Source organism: Hemitrygon akajei, chromosome 1 (genome assembly GCF_048418815.1).
Source record: "Hemitrygon akajei chromosome 1, sHemAka1.3, whole genome shotgun sequence".
In the NCBI taxonomy this organism is placed as follows: Eukaryota; Metazoa; Chordata; class Chondrichthyes; order Myliobatiformes; family Dasyatidae; genus Hemitrygon; species Hemitrygon akajei.
In genome coordinates, this window is record NC_133124.1 from 47,886,912 (window position 1) to 47,906,777 (window position 19,866).

The window sequence follows — 19,866 nt, forward strand, 5'->3', positions numbered from 1 at the left end:
ATAACTTCAATCTGAGAGACTCACTCTTGAACATTTTCACACAGAAGGGATAGAGGGAAATATGTTTTGCCTGTAGCAGCTCAAAGGACCAGAAGATAAGAAATTAATGAGATAGAGGTTGAACAGGAGAAAATCTGCAGATGCTGGAAATCCAAAGTGCTGGAGGAACTCAGCAGGCCAGGAAGCATCTATGGAAAAAGAGTACAGTCAAAGTTTCGGGCTGAGACCCCTCATCAAGATGAGAAAAAAAAAGATGAGAAGTCAGAGTGAGAACAGCTATATTCTGGAATGGTTCTGAAGGACTAGAAAATTTCAAATGTGACTCCACAATTTAAGAAGGCGGTGGGGTGGGGGGGGGGGGGTGGTTGCTGCTGAAGAAAGAGAAGAAAGGAAATTATAGGCCGGTTAGACTGACTTCAGTGGTAGGGAAGATGTTAGAGCCATTATTAAGGATGAGATTTCAGGGTATTTGACATTTCTGAGAAAATATTTCTAGGTGTAGACTTATATGCTTATCATAATTTTATTAACTTCTATCGCATCTCTGCTCATCCTCCAATGCTCCAGGACAAGCAATTCAAGTTTGTCAAACCTCTCTTTATAGCACAAACCCTTTTCTATACCCTTGCCAAACACTCCATATCCAGCATGTAGTGGGGCAACTAGAAGCACACATGATATTCTAAGCACCACCTAACCAAAGATTTATGTAGCTCAAACAGGAATTTGCAATCTATTTATAATCTACGTAGGAGCTAAAGCAGGATGTAAGTAGATAGAGCTATGTGAATCAATAGATCAAATAAAGGCTCAGAAGCCCTACTATATCTAGTCATGAATGACGGTGGAAAACTAAACAGCTAATTGTAGGAGGATGCTCGAAGAACATCCACAAACTCTCCAATGGCAGGACCCAGCAACGGAGTAGCAATGTTAAGGCTAAAGCATTTGCAGTCAGAAGTGGGAAATGGGTGATTAATTTTGACTTCTTCCTTGCGTTTTCACCTTTCAAAACTCAATCTTCAGCTAATCGTCTCCCAATATGATTCATTGTACATTGTTATAAAGAAATAGCTGAGAAATTGCTGAAGACAGCAAAGCTGATAGAACAATACAACATCTGACCTTAATGATATTTTCTCCTGTAAGTAAACTAGCTACAGCTACTGCATTGGCAGTTACTCAATATTCTTGCCCAGAAAAGTCAAGACAATTTAAAACTTGATAATTATCATCCCATCACTTAATAGCTAAGTAGTGGAATGTATCAGCGATAGTGCTAGCAACTGTTATTTAATAATTACACTCCTCACCAATGCTCATTTTCAGTTTCACCAGGCCTACTAAGTTCCAAAGTTTATAGCAACATGACCAAAGAGCAGAGTTTTAGAATTCAGATTGGAACAACAGCAATTGTCCTCATGATATCACGTAATGAAGTGTGGCACTGAAGACTGCAGTTATGACTGCAATTAATGAGTCTCAAGGGTCTCAACACTCCAATGTTTGGCATCTGAATTTATTTTGAGTGAAAAGGGCTTCCGCCTGAATCAGGCACATGTTTTATCATATTGCTCAAATGAAGCAGATTGAATCACATTGTAATATTTCATACCTGCATCAGGCTCCTGCCTTCCAGTACTTAAGAATTAACAGCAAATTCTTGTCTACAAGTCTTACTACACTGGTTTCTTGTACTACATCTTCCTCTCACATCAATCTCTGTGTGTACCCTTGTACACACAGGGTACACTTGTCTGTTCCAGCTTCATTCTATTGTGCATTATTTCCCCCTTCTCTATCTGGCTATCAACTTTATTACTTTTAATAAAAGTTAGTGAAATATTTCATGAAATTAGTCTATGTTTTGTTTTGTCTTGGCTTGATTGAGCTAGCTAAATTCAAATCAGCTTTTTATTTTGGGCTTGATCCATGCTAATTTTTATTGAATAGATTTGTGAATAAACATTTGAAACAAATCCTTTCCAAATGTTTATGATAAGGTTGGCTGTTTCCTGCAAACAATTTTTTTTTAAATCAGCATGTAACAGTCACACATAGTAGGCCTGGTCTGCAGAGTTCCTCAAGCATTTTGTGTGTGTTGTTAGTAGGCCTTCGGTAACCTGGAAGAGGCACAGCATGTAACATCATCACCGACAGAGACAGAATGAAAGTACATGGTAATTTTTCCCAGCAAATGGGTGCTAAAACAAAAGTATGTAGCTTTTAACATCAGAGATTAGATATTTATATTAAGACTGCAGGACCTTACAAAGCCTTGTTAAAGTCCAAACATCATCAACTACCTTTTATGAGAAATGTAATTGGGAGTGTTGATAAAGTGAAACCTGTAGATGTAATGTGTTCCAAATTCCAAAAGGGATTTGACAAGATGCAGCATAAGAGGAACAGTCATAAAATACGAACCTGAGGTATTGATGGAAGTGTGTTAGACTGGGTTAAAAACTGGTTTTCATATAGGAAACCAAAAGGTGGGACAATAGTTCCTACTCATGCTGGAGTGGTGTTATTATGGAGTACCCCAGGGGTTCCTTCCTGATCTTCAGTTCTTTACAATTCCTGGAGAAGGGAACAAAAGCTTGCAATGATATGGACTTAGATGAAAAAGCACATTGTGACAAAGAGATTATGATTCTACAACAGGATATAAATAGACAGTGATTGGCTGAAAATCTGGTAATAAAGTTTAAGGCAGTGAAGTTTGAGATTGTGCACTTGGGAAAAGAAATTACAAAGTGGATTAGTAGTGCACGGCAGTGAAATACAGAAGGATTTAGGTGTTGCAAAACATAAATCTCATTGCTTGCAGGCACTTAAAACAAGTAGTCATGTTGGCCATTATTGGTATTTAAAAATAATGAGTGTGGCCACGCCTGAAATGCTGCATCCAATTTTTAAAAAAGGACACACTAACATTGGAGTCAGTACAAAAGAGATTTCTCAGGCTGATTCCTAGGGTGAGGGGGTTGTCCTGTCAAGAGCAGGTTCACGAATATATTTTCTGTTCAGAAATCTGATGGTTGTGGGGACGAAGTTGTACCTAAAACTTTGAGTGTGTGTCTTCAGGCTCCACCTCATCCTTGATGGTAGCAATGGGACATGAGCATGTCCTGGGTGGTGGGTGTCTTTAATGACGGATGCTGTGTTTTTGAGGCATTGGGTTTTAACTACGTCCTTGATGGTGGGGAGGCTAGTGCCCATGATGGAGTTGGCTGAATTAGCAAACCTACTGCAGTTTTTTTGATCCTGTGAGCTGGTCCCTCCATACCAGGTGGTGATGCAAGCAGTTAGAATGCTCTCCAGAGTACATCCAAAACCGGATGCGCATCAACTCTAGCAGAGTTTGCAGGCCGTTACTTCCTACCCAACCCCATGAGTGGCAGTAGTGCTTCACTCCCAGATGAACTCCATGCCTTTATGCTTGCTTTGAAAGGGAGAATAAAACCACAGCTGTGTGGGTCCCTGCAACACCAGTGATCCTGTGATCTCTGTCTCAGAGGCTAACGCCAAGATGTCTTTCAAGAGGCTGAATGCCTGCAAGGTGACAGGCCCCAATGGAGTACCTGGTAGAACTCTGAAAATCTGTTCCAACCAACCTGCAGCAGTGTTCAAAGGTGTTTTCTGTCTATCATTGCTGCAATCAGAAGTTCCCACCTACTTCAAGAGGGCACCAATTATGCCAGTGTCCAAGAAGAGCAGGGTGAGCTGTCTTAATGACTGTCATCCCGTAGCACTCACATCTACGGTGATGACATGCTTTGAAAGGTTGTTTACGGGTAGAATTAATTCCTGCCTCTGTAAGAACCTGGACTCACTACAACTTGCCTATTGCCACAATAGAATATGGTTTTCTCTTCACTGGATCACCTGGACTAATACCTATGTTAGAGTGCTCTTTATTGACTACAGCTCAGTGCTTAACACAATCATTTCTATAGTTATGATCAAAAAGCTCCAAAACCACACCCTCTGTATCCCCCTTTGCAAGTGGATCATCAACTTCCTAACCAGAAGACTACAATCTGTGTGAGTAATATTTCCGCAATGCTGACAATCGACACTGGAACACCTCAGGGATGTATGCTTAGCCCACTGCTCTACTCTCTCTATACTCATGACTGTGTGGCTAGACCCAGCTCAAATGCCATCTAAAAATTTGCTGATGATACAACCATTGTTGGCAGAATATCAGATGATGATGAGAGGGCATACTGGAGTGCGATATATTAGCCAGTTGAGTGGTGTCACAGCAACAACCATGCACTCAACGCCATTAAGACCAAAGAACTGATTGTGGATCTCAGAAAGAGTAAGTCGAGGGAACACACACCAGTCATAGAGGGATCAGAGGTGAAAGGAGTAAGCAATTTCAAGTTTCTGGGTGTCAGTATCTTTGAGGATCTAACTGGACCCAACAATTCGATGAAGCTGTAAAGAAGGTACAACAGCGGCTATATTTCATTTGGAGTTTGAGGAGAGTTGGTATGACACCAAAAGCACTCGCAAATTTCTACAGATGAACCGTGGGGTGCATTCTAACTGGCTGCATCACCATCTGGTATGGGGTGGGGGCTACCATACAAGATCAAAATAAGTTGCAGAGAGTTATAAACTTAGTCAACTCCATCATAGGCACTAGCTTCCGTAGTATACAGGATATCTTCAAGGAGTGATGCCTCTAAAAGGTGGCTTCCTTCATTAAGGACCCCCATCACCCAGCCTTGCTCTCATTGCTTCCATCAGGAAAGAGGTACAGAAGCATGAAGGCACACACTCAACGATTCAGGAACAGATTTTTCCCCTCTGCCATCCAATTTCTGAATGGACATTGAACCCATTAACTCTACCTCACTACTTCTTTATTTCTATTGTTCCACTACTGATTTAATTTAACGATTTTATATATACATTTACTGTAATCCACAGTTTTTTCTATTATTATGTATTGCATTGTACTGCTGCCACAAAGTTAACAAATTTCACAACAGGTGATATTAAACCTGATTCTGATTCTAGTTCTGATTCAGAGTTGTTGGTGACATATCAAATCTTCTCAAACATCTAATGAAATATAGCTGCTGTTGTGCCTTCATTGTAACTACATCAATATATTGGTCCCAGGATAGATCTTCAGAGATGTTAACACCCAGGAACTTGAAACTGCTCACTTTTTTGACTGATGTTCCCTCAATGAGAAGTGATACACGCTTCCCTTGACTTCCCCTTCCTGAAGTCCACTATCAGTTCCTTGGTTTTACTGATATTGAGTGCAAGATTTTTGTTGCAAAACTTCTCAAGCCACTGATCTACCTTCCTTATGTATGCCTCCCCACCACCATTTGAGATTCAGCTAACAATAGTTATGTCATTGGCAAATTGATAGATGGTGTTTGAGCTGCGCCTAGCCACACAGCCATGGGTATAGAGAAAGTAGAGCAGTGGGATAGGTGTCTACTCTTGAAGTGCACTGGTGTTGGTTGTCATCGAGGAGATGTAATTTCTAATCCACACTGGCTATAGTCTCCTGATGAGGAAGTTTGGAAGTTTGTTGATTAGTATTGAGGGTATGATGATGTTGATGCTGAGATGTAATCAACAAACAGCAGCTGGTCTTGGGTATTGCTAATGTCCATGTGATCAAAGGCAAAATGGAGAGCCAGCGAAATTGTGCCCACTGTAAGCCTATAGTGGCAATGGGCAATGGGCAAATTGCAGCAGGTTCAGATCCATGCTTAGGCAGGAGTTGATTTTGGCCATGACCAACCTCTTAAAGCACTTCATTATAGTAGATATAAGTGCAACTGTGCAATAATCATTGAGGCAGCTCACCTTGCTTTTCCTGGGCACTGAACCTTGCCCTTTTGAAGCAGATGGGAACCACCAACTACAGTAGTGAGAGGTTGAAGATATCCTTGAACACTCCTGCCAGTTGGTTGGCACAGGTTTTCAGTTCCTTTCCAGGTACCATCAGGGCCTGGCACCTTGCAAGGGTTCACCCTCCTGAAAAATGTTCTGACATTTTCCTCTGAGACAGGGAACACTGGGTCACTAAATGCTGCTGGGATTTGCAGAGGTGCAGTTTTATTCTCCCCTGCAAAGCATGCCTAAAAAGCATTGAGGTCATCTGGGAGTGAATACATTAGGTACATTTAAGATAGTCTTAGGTAGGTACATGAATGAACAAAAATATATGTTGCTCTTTATATAAAACTATTCCATGATCTATGTACATTATAGGGAGGATTAGATTGTTCATAGAGTAGCTTTGGTCCATCGTGGATCAAAGGACTTGCACTGTGCAGTATTGTTCTAAGTTCTATGCTCTATGTTTTTTCTTTTTTTTGATCTATGTTAAAATGCATAACTTTATCTTTGTTTATTCCTTCTTCCAAAGCAATCCCTTAGGGTTGAGAAAGACTTATTCCAGTTATGTGGTGGTTGGTGAGCTCAATTTAAAATGTGGAGCCTTTACTGTCAGCAGAAAAGGAGATAGCTGATAGGATGGGTAGCTAACTGCATCACATAGAAGTGGAAATCCAGTAGCAATGAGGGGGAAGGGTTATCATGTTTGCAATATTTTTGGTTGGAGGTACAAAATGATGTCAGCATTTGTGTTTTTGGAGTGGTGGGATTAAAGCTGCAAGGACAACATCTTTTTTGATAGGGATAGCAAATTTCTTGATTGAAATGTTAACTCCAGGAATAGTTGCAAATGCAATTTGCTTTGTTAAATCAGAACAATTGAGAGAATAAAAACATGCGATTCAATTTCTCAGCAAATGAGTTTCTCATTGCTTGAAACAAACCTGAACGTGTTGGAAATATCAGACAAAGTGTGATTTGTTCCATACAATTGCACATGACTGTTGCCACCATTTTTGTATTTGTACAGCATATCCTGCATTTGCAGTATTTTTCTTGTTGAATATGCACTTCTGTGTGTGGCAGTCTTGTGATTTTCTATCAACATGGATATGAGAATAATCCATTTCTGTGATATGGGCCCTTTGTCAGAATCTATTGACACCATGATGATGACTGTTAGTTCCTCCTCAATATCTTTCAGTCTTCTAATGCTGAGATTTAATTTATTTGAAAGATCTTTCAGCATGCCTTGGAATTTAATTAAAACACCAAACTTAGATTTATTTTCCTCTTGGAAGTAAATGTAACTAATGAAGTTACATTAATAAATTGAGAAATTAATCTTTCAAGTAATCTTCAACTTCCAACCAGCAAAATCAGCAGATTTTGATCTTGCTAGCTATTGCACTGAAATGTATTTTTGCTTTTACAACTTTCACAACCAGATTTACAGCCTGCCAGTATGATTATTATTCCACATTGAATAGGTCCTTCCGGCCCATCGATCCAACAATTCCCTGATTTTAACCCTAGCCTTATCATGGGATAATTTGCAATGGCCAATTAACCTATCAACTGGTAGGTCTTTTTGGATTGTGGAAGGAAACTGGAGCACCCAGAGGATAGCACATAGTCACGGGGAGAACATACAAACTGTTACATGCAGCAGCAGGAATTGAACCCGGGTCATCTGTACTTTAAAGCGCTGTGCTGCCCACTATGCTACCTTGCTGCACTAGTTTAATATACTTTCCTATGATCCTCAATTGATCCCGATAACCACCTTTCCATTTTTACAAGCAAGATTTGTTGGATCAAGTTGCTTATTAGATAAATTTCAATTATTTTAAAATAAGGAATATACAAGGAAAGTTTGAGAATATAGTATTAACGGTAAGACTCTTGGCAGTGTGGAGGATCAGAGGGATCTGGGGGTCCGAGTCCATAGGACACTCAAAGCAGCTACACAGGTTGACTTTGTGGTATGGTGTACTGGCCTTCATCAATCGTGGAATTGAATTTAGGAGCCGAGAGGTAATGTTGCAGCTATACAGGACCCTGGTCAGACCCCACTTGGAGTACTGTGCTCAGTTCTGGTCACCTCACTACAGGAAGGATGTGGAAGTCATAGAAAAGGTGCAGAGGAGATTTACAAGGATGTTGCCTGGATTGGAGAGCATGCCTTATGAGAATAGGTTGAGTGAACTCGGCCTTTTCTCCTTGGAGCGACGGAGGATGAGAGGTGACCTGAAAGAAATGTATAAGATGATGAGAGGTATTGATCGTGTGGATAGTCAGAAGCTTTTTCCCAGGGCTGAAATGGTCGCCACAAGAGGACACAGGTTTAAGGTGCTGGGGAGTAGGGACAGAGGAGATATCAGGGGTAAGTTTTTTACTCAGAGAGTGGTGAGTGTGTGGAATGGGCTGCCGGCAATGGTGGTGGAGGCGGATACGGTAGGGTCTTTTAAGAGACTTTCGGATAGGTACATGGAGCTTAGAAAAATAGAGGGCTATGGGTAAGCCTAGTCATTTCTAAGGTAGGGACATGTTCGGCACAACTTTGTGGGCCGAAGGGTCTGTATTGTGCTGTAGGTTTTCGAGGTTCCTAGGAAGCTGGGCTTTTCTCTTTAGAGCCAAGGAGGATGAGAGGTGACTTAATAGAGGTGTTTAAGATGATAAGAGGCAAATATAAAGTGGATAACCAGCACTTTTATCGCAGAGTGGAAGTGGCTAATAGGAGAGGAAGTATTTTTGAGGTGACTGGAGGGAAGTATAGCAGAGATATTAGAGGTCAGTTTTTTTGCACAATGTGGTAGGTGCAGGGGGTGCCCTGCCAGGGGTGTGTTGCGTCCACTGTAGAGGCAGGTGTAGGGTATTTAAGAAACTCCTAGGCACATGGGGAAAAAAAAACAGAAGGTTATGTGGGCGAGAAGAGTTAGATTGATCTTGAAGATTTATCAGGATCAGTTAAAATGAACTACATTATAAATGTGATAAATATCAAGGAGGGTAATTGGAAAGCCAGTAGTAAGTGTAAATTATTTCCACTGTAGGCAGCTCTCCAATGTTATGCTGCCTACTCACTCACATTGATGATTGTTCAGCCACTATCATTGGCTTATTGTCTTCCAGAGTCAGAGGTGTCGATTCTAGGCCACACTGTTTAAAGTCAGCCAAATACTTTTCGTGGGAAAATGCATTTTAGTTATTTGGAATTCATTTTGATCTGGGAGACTTTCAAGAATGGAAAACGTGAGAGAGAGATCTCCAGTTTTCTGGTGCCATAACAGAGAGGTTATAAAATTAGACAGTTGCGTTTCTGCAGGGACCAGGAAACCATTGTAAATTCAGTGAAGTGGATGAACCGCTCTGGTCAATACTAGTAGTCAGGTCTGAAATCCTTGGGTGCAATGTCAAAAGAAGATCACTAGCTTTCTAGAAGTTGGGTTATCGACAATCTGCATGTGATCTTTCAACAAGCACAATAGGTTTAACCCACGTAAGGCAGAAAGAGTCAAACAAACTGTGCCAACTCCTCAGAGGTCTGAGTTGAACACCTCAAAAGGAAATCCTTCAGCATAAAGTTGATTGTTTGGTGCATTAACTAGTCTGTCAGAAAACCTCTTTACAAGGCCAAGAGGCTTTCAAAGCTTAATTTTTACCATGCTTGGATCTCTATGGTGAGTTTGAATCCATTCCTTCCATTCCTGCTATGTGAAAAACTGTATTTGCACAATTGCAAACCCAAATACAATGAACCTGAACTTGCTGATAAACACCTGGAGTCCAGGGCCAAGCTATCACTATTTCTCTATGATTGCTATGAAGTTCAAGATTTTCAAACAACCATGGTGAGTCTTTCCCCACTGCCTTTCAAGTTCTCCTTTACCTCATGCCCACCCAATACACTTTTACCTATTTTTGTCCCACTTTCCCTTCTCATTCCTCTCTCTCTCTCTCTCTCTCTCTCACACACACACACACACACACACACACACACACACACACACACACACACACACACACACACACACACACACACACACACACACACACACACACACACACACACACACACACAATTACCTGCCACTTCCCATCCCTCCCCTAAATGGTCTGATTCCAATTGCCAGTCATCTGTCCTCTAATGTTTCTCACTCTCACCCCCTCAATATATCATCAATCAGCACCAGTACCTTTTTGTGCTCCTGCTTATCTTCCTACAGCTCCTGTCTCTAATCTTCACACTCCTGTTCACCCACTGTGCTCCATTTCTTTCCCTCTTTCCCTGCCTCCACTTACCATTCACCTGCCACTGCCTCCTAACCCAGCACATCCTCTTGTCATCTTCCTCATTCCACCAATCACTTCAGACTCCCTTGTCATGTTTATCCTTCTCTTGTTGCCTCTCCAATCTCAGTCATGGTACAAGGTTTTGATATGAAACATTGACAATTCCTTTTCTCCCACTGATACTCCTTAATCCACTGAGTTCCTGCAGCAGATGTTATTCCAATTTCCTCCTCAGTTTCAGTACTCCTTCAGTAAGTGCAAATTGGCTGGTTCATGCACATAGAGTGGCAGAGCTGCAAATGGCTTGAGAAGATGACGTCAAGCTCCGAGCCCAGAAATCCAGCTTCACTCTGCACTTTCTGTATGGCTATCTGATAAAGAATAAGCAGAGTTGGAAGATAAATTACTGCACTGTCATGATTATCTTTAAACTTTTTAACACAGATATTCACAGTCTCGATTCTGCACAACGTATTCTTGTACTTTCATTGTGCATCCAGAAATTGGGTTTCATCAACAAGAAAATGTGATAGATTGTCTATCAAACAATTCGATGGATCAACATTTCCTGCCAGCAGCCAACAGCTGATGTACAATACAAGAACAAAGTTAGTTTTTCCAAAGCTGCCAAAGTCAATTTGCTGCTCAAAGCCAATCCAATCCAAAATTACAAGGTTTTGCATGGCAGTAGAAACCTGCCAGAACAACACTTTGCCTATATAACAGCTGAAAAAATCTTCAGAGTGCCAGATTTTGTGCACAGTGAAAGACCTCAAGTGCTTCAGAATGTTTTAGCAATGAAGAAATATGCAAAGGCACTGAAAAACTATTCATCAGTTAAAGGTGCTGAAAATCTTAAGGAGTAATACATACAGAACAAGACACACAAAATGCTGGAGGAACTCAGCAGGTCAGGCGGCATCTGTAGTAATGAATAAACAGTCGATGTTTAGGGTTGAAACTCTTCATCAGGACTGAAAAAAGATGCCAGATTAAAAAAGATGAGGAGAGGACAAGCTAGAAGGTGATAGGTGAAGCCAGGTGTGTGGGAAAGGTAAAGGACTGAAGAAGAAGGGAGAGGAGAGTTGACCATTGAAGAAAAGAAAGAAGGAGAGCACTAGGGGGAGGTGATACACAGGTGAGGAGAAGAGGTAAAAGGCCAGAGTGGAGAACGTATGAAGAGGGATGGTGGAGGGGAAAAGAAAAAAATAATTATTGGAAGGAGAAATCAATGTTCATGTCATCAGGTGGGTTGGAATATGTGATGTTGCTCCTCCACCCTGAGAGTGGCCTCATTGTGGGAAAAGACTTTGTACCGACATGTTGGATTGGGAATGAGGATAGGAATTGAAATGTTTGGCCATCAGGAGATTCTGCTTTGGCAGATGGAGTGAAGGTGCTCAACAAAGCATTCACACAATTTACATCAGTTTTCGTCAGTGTTGAGGAGGCCGCAGTGGGAGCACCAGATACAATCAATGACCAATACAGATTTGCAGTTGAAGTGCTGCCACACTGAGAATTGTTTGGGGCCCTGAGTGGAGCTGAGGGAGGAGGAGTATGGAGAGGTGAGCATTTCTGTCGCTTGCAGGGAAACATCCCATGAGGGAGATTGGTGGGAAGGGATGATGCAAACAATTCACTCCAAATGTTGGAGGAGTTTAGTAGGTCAGGCAGCGTGAATGGAAATGAATAAACTATCAATATTTCAGGCCGAGACCCTTCATTCAGGACTAAACATTTATTAAATATTTTTAAAACAAAAATAGATTAAAATACATAAAGCAATTTAGTGAGAAATTTAAAATTGTGTTTTTAAACTCATCTAATATATTGCAAAGTGACTTCACTTGTAACCACCACCTTGACAGGCATTCCTCTCCGTTCGAATTAATGGGCCCATCATTCTAGTAATAAAATTAGAAAAGGCAGGACGCACTCAAGCATTCAGGCAACCTTTGTGGAGAGAGACACATTTGCTAAAGGTTCAAGGTAATAGTCCTTCATTAAATCTTTCAGATGATGACCAATTGTGTCCAACTTGGTGCAGGTTAATTATGATAGATAACCAACATAAATCCGTGAGAAATGAAGCAAGTCCACAATCCACCAATAGACTCCAGAGTGAACCCCATCTTGGAGGCAGTGGGGAAACACCCACCACAGTTGTTTGGAAATTCTCAACTTGAGAGTGATCATAGAGGAATGTTGATAGCTTGGCCCTGAACTCCAGGCAGTTAGCAGCAAGTTCAGGCTCATTGTATTTGGGTCTGCAATTGTGCAAATGGAGTTTTTCATACTGTCTTAATGGAAGGAATCAACTCAAACTCTCCACAAAGGTCTAAGCAAGGTTAAAATTAAGCTTTGCAAGCCTCTTGGCTTTGTAAACAGACTTTCTGGCAGACTAGTTAATGCACCAAACTGTCAGCTTTATGTACAGGTTATCCTTTTGGAAGTGCTTAATCTAGACGTCTGAGGTTTATCCTCCTGGAAGTTGGCACAGTTTCTTCTACTCTTTCTGCCTTATACTCTTTTGACCTCTTTCTGACCCATTGTGCTTGATGACTTATCACATGAAGATTGTCCAACTTTAGAAGACTACTGATCTTCTTTTCACATTGTTCCCAGGGATTTCAGATTTAACTGCTGGTATTAACTGCAGCGACTCACTGAATTTGCAATGATTTCCTGGCCCCTTCTGAAACACAACTGTCTGATTTTATAATCTCTCCATTGTGGCACTGGAAAACTGTGGAGACCTCTCTCTCTCACATTGTCCATTCTTGAGAGTCTCCCAGATCAAAATGAATTCCAAACAACTACAAAACATTTTCCCACAAAATGTATTTGGCTGATTTTAAATAGTGTGCACAAGAATTAGGTGACATTTGACACCTCTGACTCTTGAAGGCAATAAGCCAATGAACACCATGGTTAATGGTGGCTGAGGAACTGAAAATGTAAGTGAGTAGGCAGCATAAAACTGGACTGCTGCCTACATTGGAAATAATTGCCTGTATCATTTACACTTTCCTGTCCTTAATCATTTGGGGTGGCTTTCCAATTAGCCTCCTTGATATTTAACACATTTAGAATGTATTTTGTTTTAACTGATCCTGATAAATCTACTCAAGAATGGCCAGAGATTTTAAAGTTGGATGATATCCCAGAAAGTCACAAAGAAATTTTTGCTTTCAGGTGGATTACTTTTAAAATGATCACTGAAGTAGTAGAGAGAGAATGCAGAGGAAGGGAATGAGAAGGACTCCGAAATACTTCCTAACACTGCTCCTGTATCTAGTGAAGTATATTTCAGTATGTCATGTAAACACAATTACTGTACCTTACTGTACCATAGCTGTCCTAAGTATGAAATAGAAGAAAGCTTGCCGAGCCCTTAATTTGACTGCTCTGCCAAAGCAGAATATTGGAAAGTTCTGAACGGAAATGAGCTGTGCCTTTTTGATCTGGAGGCTATATATGCAAATAACTCTATGAACCAAAAGGTGAAGCTTGAGTGACACTAAGATAACTCAGTTGCTGAGTACCAGATAAAGTGCTAATGGAGAGAGCTGGAAATAATTAATAGGCTCATTAACCTCTAAAAAGAGATGGTCGAATGTTTCTGGCTTTGAGTTTTTCATCAGAATCAGACACTGGAAGAAATTTGACTTGCTTTACGGAATTGAAGCAAACAGGAATGGAAGGAATGTAGAAGCATAGGTACAGTCAGTAAAGCTATTGCCTGGGTTTCAGTGAATTGAGGCTTCACAACAAGATAAAAATACACCACACTCACAAAGATGTTGCCTTGCAGATGACCTAAGCAGATGCCGTTTTAAACATCTGACCAAGAAATTCTGGATTTAGTCCATAATTTTGAAATAATTTACAATTAGCATTATTTAATCTTCCCACAGAACTGAAGTGTGTCCACTGTTGGGTTTAGTTCTAAGATTTAGATTGAAAACGTTGTTTTATAAAGCAGTACAACTGGGCTTTTTTCCACCTTCAACCACTGACGTCATCAAAACTACTGGGTGGGTGTAGAGCCAATGAAGATGGGAGGCTGATGAGTTGAATTAGATCATAAGACATAAGAGCAGATTTATACCATTCAGCCCATCGAGTCTGCTCCACCGTTCCAGCATGGCTGATTTACAGTATTTTCTCCCTCAAGCCCGTTTTCCTGTTTTCTCTCCATAACTTTTGATGCCCTTACTAATCAACTTCTGCTTTAAATATATCCAATCACTTGGCCTCCACAGCCACCTGTGACAATGAATTCCACTGACTCACCACCCTCTCGATAAAGAAATTCCTCCTCATCTCTGTTCTAAAGGGATGTTATTCTATAGTCAAGTGTTCGAGGGTTCTTTGGTTTTTGTTCCTCCACTGGAGATCCATGTGAAGGACAAATTTCCTGGTTTGTGCAGCAGGAGAGCATATCCCTTTCCCACTTGAACTTCCTGTTGCTTTCCCCTACAGAGGACGGGTCAAAAGCTGCTTTAACTATCCTCATATTCATCCCATTCCTTTGGCAGTTCATGTGGATTCCTTCCAAAGTGGTGATGATGACTAAGGATTGGCTTCATCCAAATGATTTACCTGATGCATAGTTGGCCACAGCATTTTATTTTATGGTGGCCTCCTTAACCAATGTGTTCACAGTCTAGAAAACAATAAATGGTGCTGTGCCAAACTGTATAAAATCTCCAACAATGACTTGTTAACTACCATTCAGCTGGTCACTGTTAGAAAAGGATATTAGGTCAAAAGCTAGTACCAAACTGCAATGAATGTTCCAAAAGGAACTAACAATTGTTTTTAAACAAATTCTGCTGGGTGACAAATAAATTATCATAATCAAGATGGCAAGTTGCACTAAATATGTATTAGACTGAATTTCAGCTTATGACCCTATTTTGGCCACTACAGAGAATCTTTTGTAATGAATCACCCCCTCATAAGTTACCTCCATTAGATTTTTAAGCAACAATACTTTCCTTTGTGTTTAATTCCATTGGAAACATTTCATGAACAGGCCCAAACATGTAAAAAAAAGTGATGATAGTTACGAGAATGAACTCTACCCATGTATAAACTGAAGGCTGGGAGGTGGTGTAACTAAGGAGACACTACATGGACTGACTGGTCTCCTGTGCTAGCAATTTATATGATAGTCAAATGATTTAAAAATAAGTCAGAAACTATGAAATGAGCAACTGTTAACCTGCAACTTTTAAAATACATTGTGGTAGTTGATATTATATCAAGTATGAAAGCAAAATAAAAATCAAAGCCACTTACACATTTTTCTGTGTTACCCAGGTTCTGGTATGAGAATCCAGGGGTGTTTACCGCATCTCAAGTAACACAGCTGAAACAAAGTTCTCTAGCAAGGGTGCTATGTGACAATGGGGATGATATTCAGCAAGTCCAGCCGGATGTTTTCACAAGAGCAGATTACCCTCAAGGATACGTGAATTGTGATGAAATCCCCAAAATTGATTTACGGGTGTGGCAAGACTGTTGTGAAGGTCAGTTCAGTCCATCGTAAATTAAGGTGACTTGCACTGGTAGTAACTTGTATTTCTTTTCAGTTAATGTTAGATGTTCTTTATTGTGTCAGACAGGAAGTAAGAAAAGCCGTTTTTCCTCTCTCAGTAACAGAGGTTTGCATGCAATTGGAAGTATTTATAACTAAAGTAGATTTACACTGAGCAATTTTTTAATAGTAATAATTATTCTTAAATATAAATCTAATTGGCATTGCTGCAGTTGGAGTTGTTAACTTCATTAAATGCTTTCCTAAATCAAATTCAAGATGGATAATGTGACTCGAAATCAGTTTTGATTGTCTCTCATCTGAAGAGTTTAGTGTAAAGAAATGCTTCTGTTTCATTTTTGTGCGTTTTTTTCAAAGAAGGGATTACATTTTAAAGGAACTCTATACAGTACATCAACTTTTGGGATAAGCTCATTACTTCACCAGTACAAGTGTGTTTATATTTCAAATGCATTTCATTTGCCACAAAGCATTTGGGAATACAACAGGTAATGAAAAGCAAAGTAAATATGATTCAGTTTATTTCACATTGAGGCAACATTAATTATTTTCTTAATTACTTTCAAAATTGTATCAGCTATGCACTGATAGTTTTTCAGAACTAGATCTCTATGCAAGCAAGGCCAGTGCTGATGACACTCTGCCACAGTTTGCATTTACATGGTACTTTAATGCAGCTTAATAGTCCAGGATGTATTATGGAAGTCAGATGCATATAAGAATATTCAGACAAAAATTAAACCGCTATTTTTGTAGCTTTGTAGGATTTTACAAATCTGAGACAGGGTGGGGAGTGTGGGGAGAGATGTGCCCCTGAGGATGAGAAATTTCAAATTGTAGGCCAGTGATTTTAAGTCTAGGAATCATAAGCACCTACGGTACCCGGGATGAGTTTGAGCAGAAGGTGGATAATCAAGAGATCAGTTAATAGTCAAGTTCTAATGTAATGAAGCGATAGAGATGTACACTGTCAGAATGAACACAAAAGCAATTATACAGAGAGGAAAGGAAATCAATTCTGTTTCAGTTAATTTCTGGAATTAATTTTAATAACGATTAAAATTAAAAATGCACACTTCTCTGAAGGCAAATGTGTAACATCCTCCAATGCAGGAAGAAGTCAGAAATAATAACATCTATTTTAGACTATCTTAATACATGAGTAAAACTGTTACAAAATACAGTAAGTTAAACAATTGCAATGCATTGTCTCCACAATACAAATTTTGTCAAGACTCTTCCATGCAGATAGTTTTTCATAAAGGTGTACATTTGGTTTTAAAATACTGTCATGTACTATCATGCAATTTTGTGCTTTTTGCTTATTTGTGTGCCTTTTTATGTGACAGATGTTCCTTTATATGTTGTGTCTTTGTTCTGTCTTTTGTGCTGTTATGACAAGAATTCTGTATTTTATGGCTGTTGCTCCAGAGAGTGATGTTCGGCTGCCTTATTTACTTCTTGTAAGATTGTCTTTCAGGTCTTTTATCTAATGTTCGTGATTTTCATAAGCGCATATCACTACTCATCCAGCAGTTCAATCGCATCTACCACCGTGTTCGCAATTACAAGAAGAAAGGCGAGTTGGTCACAGTCATTGATTGCCATAAATCCATAATTCCATGACTATAAAACTTATGAATGGTGTTCTGGTTCAGTTCAGGATAATGTAGGGTAATATCAAGGCCATATAACAACATATGTTCAAACTAAAGTAACAGGCATTCGGTGACAAGCTAACAGAATTTCAGAGGAGTAATTTCACTTCGGCCACTTAAAATGTTACCATTCTCTTAACCACCTGCTGTCAGAATAGGCATTGAAATTTGAAACTACTGACTTTTAAAAGATGTGTATGTACTTGTCCATAATGCTCTGGAGTGAATATATGCATAACTTTTATTTTCTTGATGATTATTAGAAGATTCCCATGCCACTGCTAATCTCTGGTATCCCATGCACAGCTCTACCTATTTTACACTTACATTGATCCCCATTTGACCAATTTACTGCTCTGGCTGTAGCAGTGATGTTACTCTTGCATTTTTGTCATAGCACTATTGTCTAGGTTGGGGCCTCCCACCCACTACCGTGCCTCACAGTGATTCTCCACACTGCTCCACATAAGTAAGACCAAACTTTTTGTTAAGATGGTCCTGGAGCCAGAAAGTAAGATGAGCAGTGGTAGGGTCTCAAATGCAAGCTAGGTCATGGAGTTGCAACAGAACAAGACACACCCAGCTTTGCTGTAGGTCAAATTCTATTTCTGATTTTTGAAACTATTTCAAAACTCTCAAAATGAATGAATGAAATAATCTGAAAAGTTATTTAAAAAAAAGAATAATTACACTTATTTCGAGATGTTTCAATAATCAAACACTAAAACAAATTAACAATTAAAAGTAATGTAACCTCATTCATACCTTTGTTATGTCTGCAGCCCTGCAATTGCCATTAAAATGAATAGTCTTCATGATCCTGTACCAGGTCTAGGCTCACCCATGATTTGAAAATAAACACTCAACATTAACATTAGCACTCAAAATAAACATTAGCACTCAAAAATGCCAGTTGTCCCTTGCTCCTGCCTTGTACACCATATGGAACTCAGCAGTGTAGCGTGACCGAGAAGCTCAGTGCGTAGTATTGGGAATTCTACACTTGCATGGGAGCCCCAAACTCACTGATACCTGGGTGGCTAACTGTAACTATTTTGTATGTAATTATAAATTCTGGGCTGATGTTTTTCATGCATTCATAAGATAAGTTCTATTGTTACTTATCAGGTTATACCGGCACATTTTCTTCAGTGAAGGAAGTCCGGCATGTTTCATGCGAACTGCCTCCAATTCTGTTCTTCAAGTTGAGTGTGGTGCTCCCATAGGTTTGTCAAACCGTGGCGTCATAAATGAGTGCAATTCAACCAGACCACCAACAAAAGGAAAACAATAAATGTTTTCCTTGCCTGTAACACCAGATCCAAATATTGGAAATGAAATCAATTACGAATGAAGACTCTGTGATAGTTTTCCTCTAAATCACTAATAGGATTTATATAAATAATTCAAATAAATGTAACACCTTTGTATTCAACAAAGCTAGACTCCTAACACTGTGTCTATATTGAATCTATATCCAACTACATTGAAATTCCCTGTTTGTCCCTGTAATAGTATTGCTTTTCTATGCTTTCCGCTAAGTCATAGCAGGAAATTAGGACACTTCTCTGATTCCACCCAAAATCTATTGCTAGGTAACACACATTTTATATATTATACAAAACAAATGATCAAGGAACTGCATAGATAAAAATTCACCAGAGGCTATAGATAACATATGTAAACAGTTCTAGTTAGGAACTGGTGCTTTTTAATCAACCATACTAATTCTTGGTTATATAAATTCCTACAGATTTGGTACCCATAATTTAATTTCATGTTAAGTGCTATTAATACTTCAAAGCTTTTAATTTCATGGATGCATTAAAATATCTAATGAAGTTCGAAGACTCCATGTTTATTCTAATTTAGGAGTGAAAGTTTTTAAAATGATTGCTAAATATTAAGTAAAACTGTGGAGTTCACTTGACTAATTTGCACTTCCAGGTTTGCGGGAATCATTTTACCATATGCGTCAGCAACTCATAAGGCTGTCTAGGCTGATGACTTATCTTGAGGAGACAGTTACAAAGCCTGTTATTCGAGGCGAGTTTTTTTAAGTGATGAAAAAATGTATTTCAATATTTAAGCATCTTTTTCTAAGGAGCCAAATGCAAACCTATAAAGTCAATGCTATTCAAAAGCATTTGTGTTCCACTGCAGGCATCTTTGATTTAAAAATCAAAGATCTGCTCAAATATAGAACATATTGAATGTATTTTATACAATTAACTTTGAACTGCAAATATGATTCTTTTGAAAATAATCAAAAGCTGTCCGTCACTTTCTGCTGAAATTAGTTATTTCTAATGGCAGTTATTGAGGAAACCTAATGTCAAGAAACCTTTTATATATTTAGTCTTTTGTAGCAGTATGCAGAGCAGGTTTCTGCTTCAGAATAGTTTTCTGAATTATAAAATTATCTAAATTTTAATTCTGTTCTTTGCTCTAAGAGCTCAA

At 39.4% G+C, this 19,866-nt stretch overlaps 1 protein-coding gene across 3 annotated transcripts in view; it reads left to right on the top strand.

Annotated features, from left to right (window-relative positions):
- LOC140726325 (peroxidasin homolog) overlaps window positions 1-19,866 on the top strand; it is a 472,802-nt gene that overhangs the window by 422,489 nt on the left and 30,447 nt on the right. Inside the window, exons 19-21 of one of the 3 annotated variants that reach the window (XM_073042565.1) lie at window positions 15,511-15,719; window positions 17,217-17,327; window positions 19,354-19,452. In XM_073042565.1, coding sequence (XP_072898666.1) covers window positions 15,511-15,719; window positions 17,217-17,327; window positions 19,354-19,452 — 419 coding nt within the window. The remainder of the gene's footprint in view (window positions 1-15,510; window positions 15,720-17,216; window positions 17,328-19,353; window positions 19,453-19,866) is intronic. The other 2 variants (XM_073042575.1, XM_073042584.1) reach the window with 2 other exon arrangements.